Consider the following 14,285-nt stretch of genomic DNA (forward strand, 5'->3'; position numbering starts at 1 on the left):
CAGCGAAAGGCTGCAAGCTTAAAGGGAGAAGCTGCAGGACCCAGATTTAAAGCAATATAGGCTTGTGAGAAGCCAGAAGAGAGAAGATCCAAGGAGACAGCTGAAGGTCCGTAACTCTTTACTATGGGTACGTGAAGCAGTGGTGTTCTGTTGGCATGGATGAGTCAGTGAGAGAGGATTTGTGGAAGGAAGCTTAAATGCATGTGGCAACCAGAAGAGCTCGGAGGTGGACCTTTGTGGAAGACGTATGAGAGAAAGCATTGTTTGGGAGAAGATTTCAAAATGGGTCTTTGAGATTGGAGATTGGAAACCCTCATGTGAAAGGCGGAGTTCAGTGAGACTGGTTGGCTCACGGTGTGGCAAGCGTCTGGGGGGTGGAGGTGGGGGGACTTGAGGAAAGATTCATAGCATCTGTTTGGGGTGGCATCTGTCACTTGGTTCCAGAGTGTGGTGTGCCTGACCACAGGTTGCCTATCGGTTTACATGGACTGTGTACTTACTGTGAACATTAGAGCATAAGATAGCTTTTGTAACTTGTGTTATCCTTACAAATCTGTACATATCCGTAAAGGTACAGTTGTGGGTGAAGGAGTATTATAATGTAGTTTATTTTTTCTTGTTTAATAAATGTTTTATTCTTTTGTTAAATGTTCACCAGCTGACTCCTATGACTTTGTTCAGTAGCCACTCTCCACGTGTCTAAACAAAAAATAAAAGTTAGGATCTATCAAGCCGGGTTCCACCCTGGGATCTGGCTTGTCCAGTAGTAACATCAGCTGGGATCATAAAATTTTGCAGCTGCAGCAACTGAGGTTTGATTGAGTCCAGAGGCTCCTCATCTGACTCGGACTCAGCAGATTTCTGGCCTCCAGCAGTCCTCCGAGTGTCGGCAACCTGGGAAGTCCCTGCCTTAGCCTGCTGTGGATCAGACAGTGTGATATGCTCACCAGATTGTGACCCCAAGGCTACTCCAGGACTAGGTCCCACTGAGGTGTGTGTCTCTGTACTGGTGGAGGGTGTGGGTGAGCACTGTGACAGATCTTCAACATTGGTGTCTGCAGATTCCTCTTCTGTGGCATCCTCAGGACTGGAGTCGAGGACCTGGCTTGTGGGCCCCCTTGGTTGCTCCCCAGGTGTACCTGCAAAAGCAAGGAGGGATTAGTGCATGGCAGTGGCCTGTGAAACAGGACACATCACTCACAGCATGGTTGTCTGATGGATGTTGCACTGCTGGATCCTCACTTGATTGAGCATTGCCGACATCACTGTCAGCACAGGAATGGTCCAGATCATTGCTGGCCAGCTGGATGACTCTATTTTCAAAATCTCTGATGACCTGATGTCAGGTATTTGTCCACCAGTCTGCGACCTCTCCCTTTTGTTCTGTGCCAGCTTGTCCTGCACGAATACAGATGGAGAGTGTAAGCAGGACGCCTGCCAAGTCAGATGAGAACGATGCCTGGCATGTGTGGGTGCTGATTGGTGCCATGGTTGGGGTGAGGGCACGATTTGCAGGCTAGATGAAGGTTTGTGCGGGAGGCTGAGTGGTGATGCCCCTTGAGCTGGCAAGGAGTGAGATCCCTGTGGATGTCTGATGGGTTTGTGAGTCTGAGTTGAGTGCTGAGAAGAGTGACTTACCCTGGCTGAACAGAGGAGATTATTCATCCTCTTTTGGCACTGGGTGGCTGTCCTCTTTTGGAGGGTGTTGGCGCTGACCATCACTGCCACTGCCTCCCATGCTCGAATTGTCACCTTGGATGAGGTTCTTCTCCCTAGCGGGGGTAGAGGATATTGTGGTGGGCCTCCACTGTGTCTAGTAGGCGCTCGAGGGAGGCATTGCTAAATCTGGGGGCAGCATGTTTGCTCCCATAAAACCATAAGACGCAGGAGCAGAAGTAGACTATTTGGCCCATCAAGTCTGCTTCGCCATTCAATGAGATCATGGCTGATCTGATAATCCTCAACTCCATTTTCCTGCCTTTTCCCCATAACCCTTGATTACCTTACTGATTAAAAATCTGTCGATCTCAGCCTTGAATATACTTAATGACCCAGCCTCTACAGCCCTCTGCGGTAAAGAATTCCACAGATTGACTACCCTCTGAGAGAAGAAATTCCTCCTCATCTGTTTTAAATGTACGCCCCATTAATCTGAGATTATGCTGTCTGGTCCTAGACTCTCCCACAAGGGGAAACAACCTCTCAGCATCTACCCTGTCAAGCCCCCTAAGAATCTCATATGTTTCAATAAGGTCGTCTCTCATTCTTCTAAACTCCAATGAGTACAGACTCAACCAACTCAACCTCTCCTCATAAGAAAATCCCTCCATCCCTGGGATCAACCTAGTGAACCTTCTCTGGACTGCTTCCAATACCAGTATATCTTTCCTTAGATAAGGGGACCAAAAATGTTCACAGTATTCTCGGTGTGGTCTAACTAGTGCCTTGCATAGTTTCAGCAAGATTTCCCTATTTTTATACTCCATTCCCTTTGAAATAAAGGTCAACATTCCATTTGCCTTACCTGTTACCTGCTGAACTTATATGCTAAGTTTTTGGGGTTCATGCACAAGGACCCCCAAATCCCTCTGTGCAGCAGCTTTCTTCAGTCTTTCTCCATTTAAGTAATATTCAGCTCCTCTATTCTTCCTGCAAAGTGCATAACCTCACATTTTCCCACATTATATTCCATCTGCCACATTTTGGCCCACTCACTTAACCTGTCTATATCCCTCTGTAGGCTCTTTGTATCATCCTCACCACTTGCCTTCCCGCCTATTTTTGTATCATCCGCAAACTTGGTAATAGTACATTTATTTTCCTGATCCAAGTCATTAATATATATTGTAAATAATTGTGGCCCCAGCACTGACCCCTGTGGCACTCCATTAGTTACAGGTTGCCATCCTGAAAATGCCCCCTGTATCCCACTGTCGTCTAAGAGTTAGCCAGTCCTCTATCCATGCTAATATACTATCCCCAAACACCATGGGCTCTTATCTTATTAAGTAGCCTTATTTGTGGTACCTTATTGAGTGCCTTTTAGAAATCCAAATATATTACATCTACTGGTTTCCCTTTATCTATTCTGCTTGTTACCTCTTCAAAGAATTCTAATAGATTTGTCAGGCATGATTTCCCTTTGGCAGCCATCAGTTCCCAGCAGCTTCCTATCCTTTGAAGAGTGCTAGCTCTGTGCAGGGGTGGCCTGGTTTTCTGGAGGCCTGAGGTCTTGGCGGGATGGAGGAATCAGAGGCCAGCAATCTGATGTAAATTTAATTGTGCTTTGTTTTCTTTTATGTCTGTAAGGAACCATACAGGTTTACAGTACAGAAGGAGGCCATTTCACCCATTGTGCCTGTGCCAACTCTTTCCTAAGCCAATCCAAAAATAATCCTAACCTCCCTGCTCTCTCCCAATAGCCCTGTATTTTTCCTCTGCCTCAAACATTTATCCAATGTTCCCTTTAAAAATGCATTGGTCTCTGCTTCAGTCACTTCCTGTGATAAAACATCCATGCTTCAACAAACCCAGTGAATAAAGAAATTTCATCTAACCTCCCCATTCTCTTACTAGCAATTTTAAATTGACGATCAGTTGTTACTGACTCCTCAACCAGAGAAAATAATCTTTCTCTACTCAATCTATCAAAACCCTTCATGATTAAAGAAAATTCTATTAGGTCCCTTCTCCACTACAATGGAAATAACCCTAGTCTATTTCATATCAGTTATTTACCCTACTTTCCCAGAACTAAATTAAGCAACAATTTTAATGTGTTAAGGAACTTAAAAACCATATCCCAGGTGAATAAATATTGAAAATTTATTTGATTCTCTGAAATCTTTATATGTTGCAGTCCCTATGTGTGGAATGTTAATTCTTAAACAATGATGTTTTGCATATAACATTACATACAGTTTATAAATCTTTTGTATTCTGCAAAGACATCCAAAGTAGCCTTTCTTATATATTTTACATTTTGGTGTTAACACGGTACTGTAAGTCCAATGTCAGGATGAGTTTTACTGTCCAACTGCCATTATTCCCAACAAATCCTATACCTGTGTGAGATACCCCCTATTGAATGTTGCATAGGTACTGATAAATTACACAAAGCAAACACTTCCACAGTAACTATGGCAATAATGTTGGAGAATCCATTCATGTGGGGGTGAGAGGGCAGTCTGAAAAGTAAACATTCAAGCTCATAGTGCTTTGGAAAAAGGATTTATTTATATAATGATTGTTTTTAAAAGCTGTACATTGATTAGATTAATTTTCTTTAAAAAAGTAACAATAAAAAAGACAGTTTCCTTACTTAGAGAGCTCTGTTGTCCCCACATTCTCCCCGCATACACACAAAGGCCCCAAATGACTGCACAGCCAGGTAAAGGCCGTTAGACTAAATGCAAATAAGGCATGTTAATTTTTGACCAGCACAAGCACCAGCAGATGATAAATTGCATTTTTACCAGGCTGCAGTTCAGACAAGGGACAGAACAGAGGTGGGTCTGGGGTGGAATCATGGCTTGAGATTTGATGGTTTCTTGTTGATAATGAGAATTAATTGAACATCCTATTATACTTAATAACTAATGTTCCCATGACATAAATCAAAGAAATAAGTTAAAAAGGGTTTTAAAAACATGAATCTGTTGTCCAGTTTACATTTTAGAAAATTTCCAAAGAGCCCATTCAAAAAACAGACTGTTGATGGAAAGTTGTATGAATATTAATCCTAAAGTAAGGTTGTCAAGATGGTTTCCTTGCAACTGAAAAGAAAAAATGATCAGAAAGAAATCATAGCTAAGTAAGCCAAGCCTAGCAAGAAAGTGGATAGACAGCATGGTTGGCTTGTGCCTGTAGCAGTAATTGTAGATATGAATCTTTGCATTGGTTGGCAAATGCCTTTGATGGTACAAGTGTTAATTTTGCATCAGCAGGAAAGGAACAAAACATTGCCAGGAATTTTGCCAGTCTTCCTTTGGAAGATACAATGGACAATTAGGAGTATTCCCCCACCCCTTCAAAGGAAATTCCAAGTGATGGTGCCCAAATAATTACTGAATTCTGGCACCAGATTATCACCAAAGTAATTCAGCTCAAGGGATCGAACATGAAGGTTGGAAGGGGAGGAATTGGTTCATATGCAATGAAGTGCAGATCTGGAAACTGCCCAGTCCATGATTTGCCGTCTATTCCTTTAGTTGTGAGCACACATGTTCCCAAAATATGTACTACCATCAGGTGATGCTCCAAGATGGGAGCACACAAGCAGAAAATGTAGCTCCATGATGTCAACTATTAGTAAGTACATTATTACAAGTGATGGATTTAATTGGTTACTAGAGTAGACATTAGTAGGGAATAGAAGCAAATGCTCCTGGATTGATTTCAAGCCAATTAAAATGTTACCATTTAAGTCCAAAATCTTATTGCCTTTGTGCCACTTCCTAATTGCTCTACTGAAAGTTCGGTGCATTCAGCTTTTTCAATTCTGAAATGAGCTTTAACAGATGAGGCAATGTGTAGTGTTTTTAATTAGTTTAACATGCCCCACCCCATTTGTGGATAAATTAATCATTATAACCAAAATATCATCTTCAAGGAGTTTAGCCGTTGAAATTGCAATATTTTTGGCATTTGTTGAGCTCTAGGGTGGCCAGTTGCCATATCTTTCACAGTGATGGAAGGTTGTAATGATTTTCTTGGAACCCTTGAAAATCTAATGTTGAGTTCCTTGATCTCAAACATTAGGTAACTTTTCCTTAACTGGCTGAGTTTTGGAATTATTGCCTGGATGTTTATGATTATTCATATCACACAATAATTTGACTTCATTAAGGTGAGGGGAAATAAATGTTACAGAATGAAACACCTTTACAATTTTAGCAGCCAGTCAGTATCAAGCTCAATTATAGATAGTACAGAATAGACGAACATTAAAATTCCCTCTAACTGATGGTATCAAGAAATCCTAGGGCAGATGCAAGGAGTAGATGCAATGTGCTATTCTTTCTAAGGTGTCCCAGGTCAAGTGTAACAAAATGAGATAAAGTTCCTTCTACTCTCAGGACAGATGTAACATGAATTAGAGGCAGAATAAAGCTCTGGTCACCCAGCCACAGCAATCAATTTTACTGTAATCTTAAGATTATGGCTCTTTATTACACCATTGTGCCAATTCAATTTTTGATAGCAGCCATTTTCAGAGCTTGAGATTTGTATTTTATGGCAATTCTGAGTTGAATTCTGGGTGGTTTTGCAATGTAGACTAGCATCCAATAGAGATTGGAATGAAATTTTCCCAAAGATTCTTACAGCTTCCATGTCATTGGTTGAGCTGTATTGGAATTTAAGTTCCATGTGTGAAAAGATTGTATCACTTTGCTACTCCATAACAGGAAATATTAGCTACTCAATACAATTACATCAATTTTCCTTTTTGCTTAAAGAAGGTTATTTTCCCAAATTATGAAGTGGTTTCTTCTCTAAATGCTTTCTCTGCAATTTTGAAGTTTCATTTCAATCCCATGAACTGAACTTTTCAAATTTGGTTATTGCAGTGCACAGAGAATGCACTTAATGATGTTCAGAAAGAATAATTACGATTAAAAAGCAAAGATGTGGAATCAAAGGATCATTACATTAATTGATTCCTCTTATTTATGACATTCCAAAAATATCAACACATTCTGTACATCGTGACTTACATATATACTGTAGCCATGATGTCCTCAGGTGTAATTTCATTGATATTTTATCTGCAGTGGAACCTCAGCCATTCAGTTTTGAAAAATTCATCAACAGCAATTATTTTGGTTCTGCTACATCTCTACAGATTCCTGCATTTTATTGGGAAAAGGCACCCCAAGTCAGACATAAGGAAATAATTGGCAAAATCGCTGAATAATTTGAGCATTAAACGGTTGCTATTTTTCAGTCCCATTTCATGTTTTCAGACTGATTATGCTACTCAGATTATATCAGGGAGTGATACATTTGACAAACTGTGTACCATTATTATTCTGACTGATTGCTTCTAGACTTTTCTTAGTGTACTTTTACTTGGGGCCTGTACAGTTAAATGATCATGGTCTTTTCGGAAAAAAACTAGCAACAGATAAGTACAGCATTGAGGGAAGACTGATCAACAACTGTGGAATGTTGGGCATTCCAATATGTTATATAAATCACATGGGATTAACAGTTGTGCAACACGCCAATACTCAAAGATACACAATAATTTTTAATCTTGCAATGATACCTTCTATCAAAGTCACCTTGATAATCTTCCTTTTGACAATATCAAAAGGACTTCTTATAATATTCAGTCTCAATACCATCATAATGATATCTTTGAAGAAATTCACCCCAATTGTCTTGCGACATTCCAAAGACACTTTCTCATCTTCACTCTAATAGCCTCCTGAACTTAACCTCTGATCTTCTGTCTTGCAACATCTCAAAGCATCTTCAAATCTTCAGTCACAAAACATCCCAAAGCATCTTCAAATCTTCATTCTCGCAATATCCCAAAGAAGCCAATGAACCTCAATCTCACAGTGTCCCAAATCACCTTCAAACCTTCAGTCTCACAACATCAAAGCACATTCAAATCTTCAGTCTCAAAACATCCCAAAACATCTTCAAATCTTCGGTCTCAATTTCCCAAAGAAGCCTTTTAATCTTCAGTCTCATAGTATCTCAACACACCTTCAAGCCTTCAGTCTTGCAACACCCCAAAACACCTTCAAATCTTCAGTCTCATAACATCTCCAAGCACTTTTTAATTCCTTATCTTGTATCATCCCAAAAGCATTTCCTAATCTTCAGTTTCATAACCTTCCAAAGACCTTCTAATTTTTAGTCTCATAACCTTTCTAAAACACCTGCTATTCTTTCATATTGTAACATCCTTGAAGCACCATCTCATCGTCAATCTGGTATCATCCCAAATCACCTTCTAATCAACTGTCCTACAACATTGCATTAGACACCCCCCAATCTTCAACTGCATAACATCCAAAAGGAAACTTCTATTTTTAGCCACCTTTATAATCTTGTGTTTCACAAAATTGCAGAGAGGCTTTCTGGTATTCAATTTCACAGCCATCGCAACAATACATTTTAATATTGTCTTGCAACATACCAAAGACACCTTCTCATTTTCAGTTTATCAGACTTCACAAAGGCAGTTTTTAACTTCCATTTTCACAATATCTCAAAGACAATTTCCAATCTTTGGTATCACATCCCAAAGACATCTTCTAACCTTCAGTCATCTCAAAGACATCTTCTAATTTGTCTCACATCCCAAGGGTATTACTTAATTTTATGTCCTTCAAAATCACTTTGCAGTCTGCAACATTTCAAAGATAATTTCTAAATTTTAGTTTTACAATAACCTAAAGGCATCTTTGAACCTTCTGTCACACATCTCAAAGACATTTTTGAATCTTTGGTCACACATTTCAAAAACACTTCCTTATTCACTGCTCTTCAACAACCCCAAGACACCTGTCAGTGTTCAATTCAAAGCATGCATCATCTTCTAATTTGCTTCTCGCAACATTCTTTCAAATTCAAATTTTCAAATTCACAACATTCTTATCTTCAATCTTAGAACAGGTAGAAAAACCTCTAATTTGATGTCGTAAACATTGAAAAAGCATCTTGTAATCTTCTGTGTCACAAAATCCCAAGGGAATTTTCTCATCTAATCAGTATCATATACATTATAAAGGTACTTTGTAATTTTCTGTCTCACAACACTCACAAAAATACCTTCTGATCTTCAATCTTGCAACATCCTAAAGACAATAAATTGTAATCTTCAGTTCTTAGAGAAATATTTATTTCCTGCATTTGAGTATTGCTGAGAAAAGACATTTGTGCAAAGCTTTTCATCTTGCACTCATCAGGATTTTGAAAATAAGTGGCAGCCATTCATTGGTTCATTCCTCAGGGCAATGCCTTGACCAATCAGAATCAAGCTGCCTGGTTTAAATTTCAAACAATTAGCAGTTAACTGTCAGCCACCATTAGCTGGCGCATTCTCCATGGCAATGCCTCTACCAATCAGAATCCACTTGCCAACCAATCAGCACTTTCTTCTCATACAGTATAAAGTTGTTGCTTTCCCTGACATTGGTATTATTGTGACTGTCCTGATGAAAAAGCAAGATGAAAAGCTTTGACAAAATGTCTTTTTTCAGCAATACTCAAGTTCTGTACTACCAGCCGACTATTATATTTCCTGAATATTAAGAATATCTATTTTTTGTGACTAAGTATAAAAGTTCTAGAAACTTCCTGTCAGTAATGATTAAGTTTATCAATGATCCCACTAAGATTCTGCAATAGATTGTGAAATCCATTTTAATATGCAGATATGACACTTTTTCAGCTATGCCTTGTATTGCATCCTTTGGAAATTAGTTCTCAAAAACGAATGCATCCATTCTGAAAAATTTACAAGCTTAAGCTTTCTAATTTGATAAATGTCAAGTTTTTCATTTCATCCAAGATCTTCTTCAGTTTCACCTTACTAAACCTACTCTTGACCAAGAACCTACCTCAATTATTTATATTTTCCCAGCATAAAAAAAGTTCCATCGAATTAAAAATCAAACGGCAGATATTGGAATCCTGCTGCTATACTAATCCTTATGCCTATGCCAAATCCATTAAACTATGGCATTCTTAGATCAAATCCCAAATCATATATACCAAATTAGAAAGCTTCTCCAATAAACTCTAATTCTATAATCACTAGGAAGCAGCAATCTCAACCTCAAGCTTCAATATGAAAACTATCACACTTTATTGCTCACATATCAAATTGTACTCTGGACAATAGTGTCTAAGTTACCTATATCAACACCCATACCAATTACCCATATCAGACTCAACAACACACCACTCGAAGCAGTTAGCAAATTCTGCTACCTTGGATTGGTGACAGATAACACGTCTCTCGGCGAGGCGTTCAGCATTGGCAAGGCAGCCACCAACTTTGGCTGACTAACAAAACAGGTATGAAAACACAACGAACTGACCAGCAGGACCAAAATGCTTATCTACAAGGCCTGTATCCTCAGCACTTTGCTGTATGGCAGCGAAGCCTGGACAACGTATACCTACCAAGTAACAAAGGCTCAATAACTTCCATCTCCGGTGTCTACAATGCATCCATGGTATCACATGGAAAGATAAAGTCACCAATGAAGTTGTCCTTTCTAGGGCAAGCATGCCAAGCATGCTAGTGCTAATCAAGCAAGAAAGGCATCACTGGTTTGGGCATATGCACAGGATGGAAGATAGCCACTTCCCCAAGGATATGCTATACGGGGAGGTAGCCTGTGTCAAGAGACCAGCAGCGTGACCAAAGCTCTGATTCAAGGACGCAGTCAAAAGAGATATGAAAGCCCTCAACATCAATCATGCCAAGTGGGAAACTCTAGCTGACTATCGATGCAAATGGCGACACCTGCTGTGGGCAGGAATTCGCCAGCACGATGACATGTGGTTTCAGAAGCTCCAAAGCAGACTCCAGCCCTGAAAACAAGGTGTCAGCAGAGATTTTCCTGCACCACCGGCAAGGGACAACTTCATGTGTGGCACTTATGGCAGACTTTGCCTTTCCAGAATCGGCTTGTTCAGCCATCAAAAGAAGTGCAGCAGATGATCTCATCTGACCTGACCAAAGTTCTGAGGCTGCATGCCCATCATCTCTCACAGATGGAAGGATGCCAACTACCCATACCAACAGCTCCTATCATGCTACCCCATATAGTTCACCAAAAGGTTCCCAGCTCAACAATTTCTAACTTTAATCTATGAAACATTATCGGATCAGCAATATGTACCATAAAAGCACATTTATATTCAGGCTGTAAGTAGCTTTTTGGAGATTCAGCCAATTAAAAGAGAACAAGTTTCTCTGCTTTGGTTGCTTCAAAGTTGGATGCTCTTGTTGCAATGATTAACTAGTTGCGGAAAACTGGAGTCCCAAAAGTGTGGGTTCACTGGATAACTGAGGTCCCACTGAATCCAAGTTCTCTGTATCTTCTTTATACACCCACAGAATCTAAATGGTGATATTCTCTGTATTGGGTTATGCTTTTATGCTTGAGCATCAACGAAGCTGAGCTGGTTCCAGCAAGGATGGATTCCATCACTCGTGTGCTTTTCCTAAGCAATGAGAGGGCTCACCTGTAGGAAGCAGAGATAAAAGGAAAAGAATAACAAATATATTCTGAACAGCTGCGCTCTAATTACTTTCTCTTCCCTCACCTCTCACTGGGCACTATTAGCTAATATAATAGCAAAAGCAGGTCTGAGTTGCTAAAGATTATTGCTTATCTAAAAGTTCTGGCACCTCTAAATGAAGAAACAACGGGAGACTGGAGTAACCCCATGAAAATTCAGGGCTGTAGGGTATAGCAAACTCAGAAATATTTGGAGGAAAGAGTACTGGAACTTGAAACCCAACACTAAAGTTAATGATCGAAGAGTAATGAGCAACCACTGATACAGACCAGAGGTGAATTCAAGAAACTGTTATCAGACGGAGCGGAAAAACTTCTCTGACACACCATGGCTAAATATTATAAACAGTAGACAAGCTGGGAAAGCTCCTATATTCGCACTGTGTGACAACAAGCACAGAACAGTCAAATCAATTCGGAAAATTGAGCAAACTAATCTCTGACTCTGCCAAAATCAACAAGGGGTTGGGGCATAGCTAAACTTACTCAGTCTACACAACTGTATGCACTTTGTAATCTCCTCGGGCAGTGAAAATAAGCACTGTTCCCTTCACCAGCCTCCTGTTGCTCCAAGAGTGAAATGCTGCTGTGCTTGAGAATTCTTGTAGTGATGGGGGAATGAGATAGCTAGACAGAACTGAGAGGAGGGGAGAGTGAAAGATGGCAGTAGGAACTAGGATTTGAGAAGTGGAAGTGTAAACTCAGGGTGGAAAGGAGGTGAAAAATGCCAGCACAATGGGTGAGAAGTGCCCAGTGGGTGGGGTGGGTGGGGGGTGGTGGGTATACAAGAGCGCGAGCATTAAATGGGTGGTGAGGAGAGATGAATCATCACTGAGACAACAATTTATCAATTTAAAATTAACTTGGATTTTTTAGGTCTTGAAGGGGTTCACCTGAGAGACAATTGTATTGAGAGACTGAAGATAATAAACAGAACGAGAAGCTAAATCCAGAAAATCGCTTCCAATTACATTGTGAGAAACTCCACCGTCTGAATTAAACTTGCCCTATTAAGCAGGAGAAAAGGATACCAGCCCAAAACACTGTGGTCCTTTACAAATGGATGTGACACAGCCTGGATGTGAGAAGCATTGCCCACCTTCTGTTAGCAAGTGGACTCTGGGCTGCACCATTTTCTGTTCCTTCCAATTGGGAATGGGTGGGTGGTCAGCCTCCAACAAACATAGCCCAGGCCCCATTTCTGGAGCAGTGCCCGAGTTTCTAACTGATCTCGATATCTACTTGGATTTAAAATTAGGGCCTGTGCATATTTGTCAGCATGCCCATGGTCCATTTACCCATGGAGGATCAATTGTTTGCAAGAGGTTGGAAGGCTCTTTGAATATTGGGCCATCATGAAAGACCCGGACCTCATCCGCACCTGGCATCTACAGATGTTAGACTTCTACCAGAAGCGTTTGCATATCAGCCAGCAAGGCAAAACCTGACTGATTTCCACCTACACTAATCCAGGTAATTTTGAGGCCCATTGTGGTTCCCTGACTGGCATATACTGATGATTAAACTTAGATTATTTGAATAGCTCAATCACTTATTAGGTAGCAATCTAGGGAGCTGCTCATTCATAAGTTAGTGCATGCCCTGCATTCACTATGCAATTTTAAGCAGAGTGGAAGGACTTACCTCTGGGGGAAGGAAACGAGTTCCTAAGTTGTTCCATTACATCCTCTAGGTGCAGCACCATATCTTGGGATATACCAGGGCTGTCTGACGTTTTGTGAAAAAATGAACAACACAGTGGTTAAAGCTGATCAGCTTCTTTGCTGAAGTCACATAGACTAGGAAGCTGAAGTAAAACATGATGCAAGGTCTGCACTCCAATCTACAATTCAGATAATTCTGGCAATAGGAGTTTCAGTGAGTAAGAAACTTAGGCTTAGAGAAGAGCTTGAAGAAAGGGCTGGAGACCACTCACAAAATGACACAGAGAATGCTAATGTTGTTTTGTTGGTGGACCCAGAAGGAGCAGGGCACTTAGATAAAAGGTATCGTTCCCGGCTGGCCTGAGGCCTCTCCAGGGATCCTCTCTCCCCTGCATCCCTCTCAAGCTCTGTTGACTGACTGAGCATGTGACCCGAGCGATGTCCCACCCTCCCCAAACTGTAGCATGTCATCCAGTCCTTAAAATGGTAGCACCCTTGTGTCAAAAAGAATGGGCAGGCCCTTTCTCTGCCATTAGATCAAATCGGCCCTAACGTCCATCTTAATCTGACACAAAGCACGTACAGAAATTAAGAACCTTAGACAAGTGCTCATATCACATCATTTTATCTTCCTTCCTTCAAATCTCCTTGAATTTTTCTGAGGAGGTTGCTAAGATGGCGGATAAGGGAGTGTCTTGTCCATATGGATTTCCAGAAGGTATTTGATAAGGTTCTGCACAAGAGATTTAGAAAAAAAGAAAGTGCATGGATTTGGAGGTAGCCTTGCAACATGGGTCAAAAAAGTTGGGAGGTAGGAGACAGGAAGTGAGGAATACAGGGAACATTTTCTGTTTGGTGGATGTGCCAAAAGATGTTTGCCCCGGGATTGTACTGTGGCCTCATCTTGTCACCATGTATATCAATGACATGGGTGAATAATTAGAGAGTTATATCCAGGTGCATAAGTTATATAGATGGGAACAGGAACTTACAAATGGCCACAGACTGACTGAACTGGCCGAAGTATGGCAGATGGAGTACAGTTTGGGGAAGTGTGAGATTATCCACTTTGAATCTGAGAAAGGCAAATTAGAATATCCTCTTAATGGTGTAAGGCTAGGAGCTATGGAGGAGCAAAGGTATTTGGGTGTCCAGGTGCACAAATCACTTAAATCTCATGCACAGGTACAAAAACCAGCCAAAAAGGCATAGGGATGTTGGCCCTCATCTTCAAGGAGTTGGAATACAAAGGTGAAGAATTGATGCTTAAGTTGTATAGAGGCTTGGTTAGACCTCATTTGGAGTACTGAGTTATGTTCTGGGTACTGAACCTCAGGAAAGATAT

General features: G+C 40.7%; 1 protein-coding gene across 1 annotated transcript in view; it reads right to left on the bottom strand.

Moving 5' to 3' along the window:
- Positions 1-14,285, bottom strand: part of drp2 (dystrophin related protein 2) — a 164,822-nt gene that overhangs the window by 20,437 nt on the left and 130,100 nt on the right. Inside the window, exons 23-24 of the mRNA XM_078547197.1 lie at positions 12,921-13,004; positions 10,875-11,220 (exon numbers count right to left, since the gene is read on the bottom strand). Coding sequence (XP_078403323.1) covers positions 11,183-11,220; positions 12,921-13,004 — 122 coding nt within the window. The 3' untranslated portion in view covers positions 10,875-11,182. The remainder of the gene's footprint in view (positions 1-10,874; positions 11,221-12,920; positions 13,005-14,285) is intronic.

Source organism: Cetorhinus maximus, chromosome 8 (assembly GCF_964194155.1).
Source record: "Cetorhinus maximus chromosome 8, sCetMax3.hap1.1, whole genome shotgun sequence".
Classification (NCBI taxonomy): domain Eukaryota; kingdom Metazoa; phylum Chordata; class Chondrichthyes; order Lamniformes; family Cetorhinidae; genus Cetorhinus; species Cetorhinus maximus.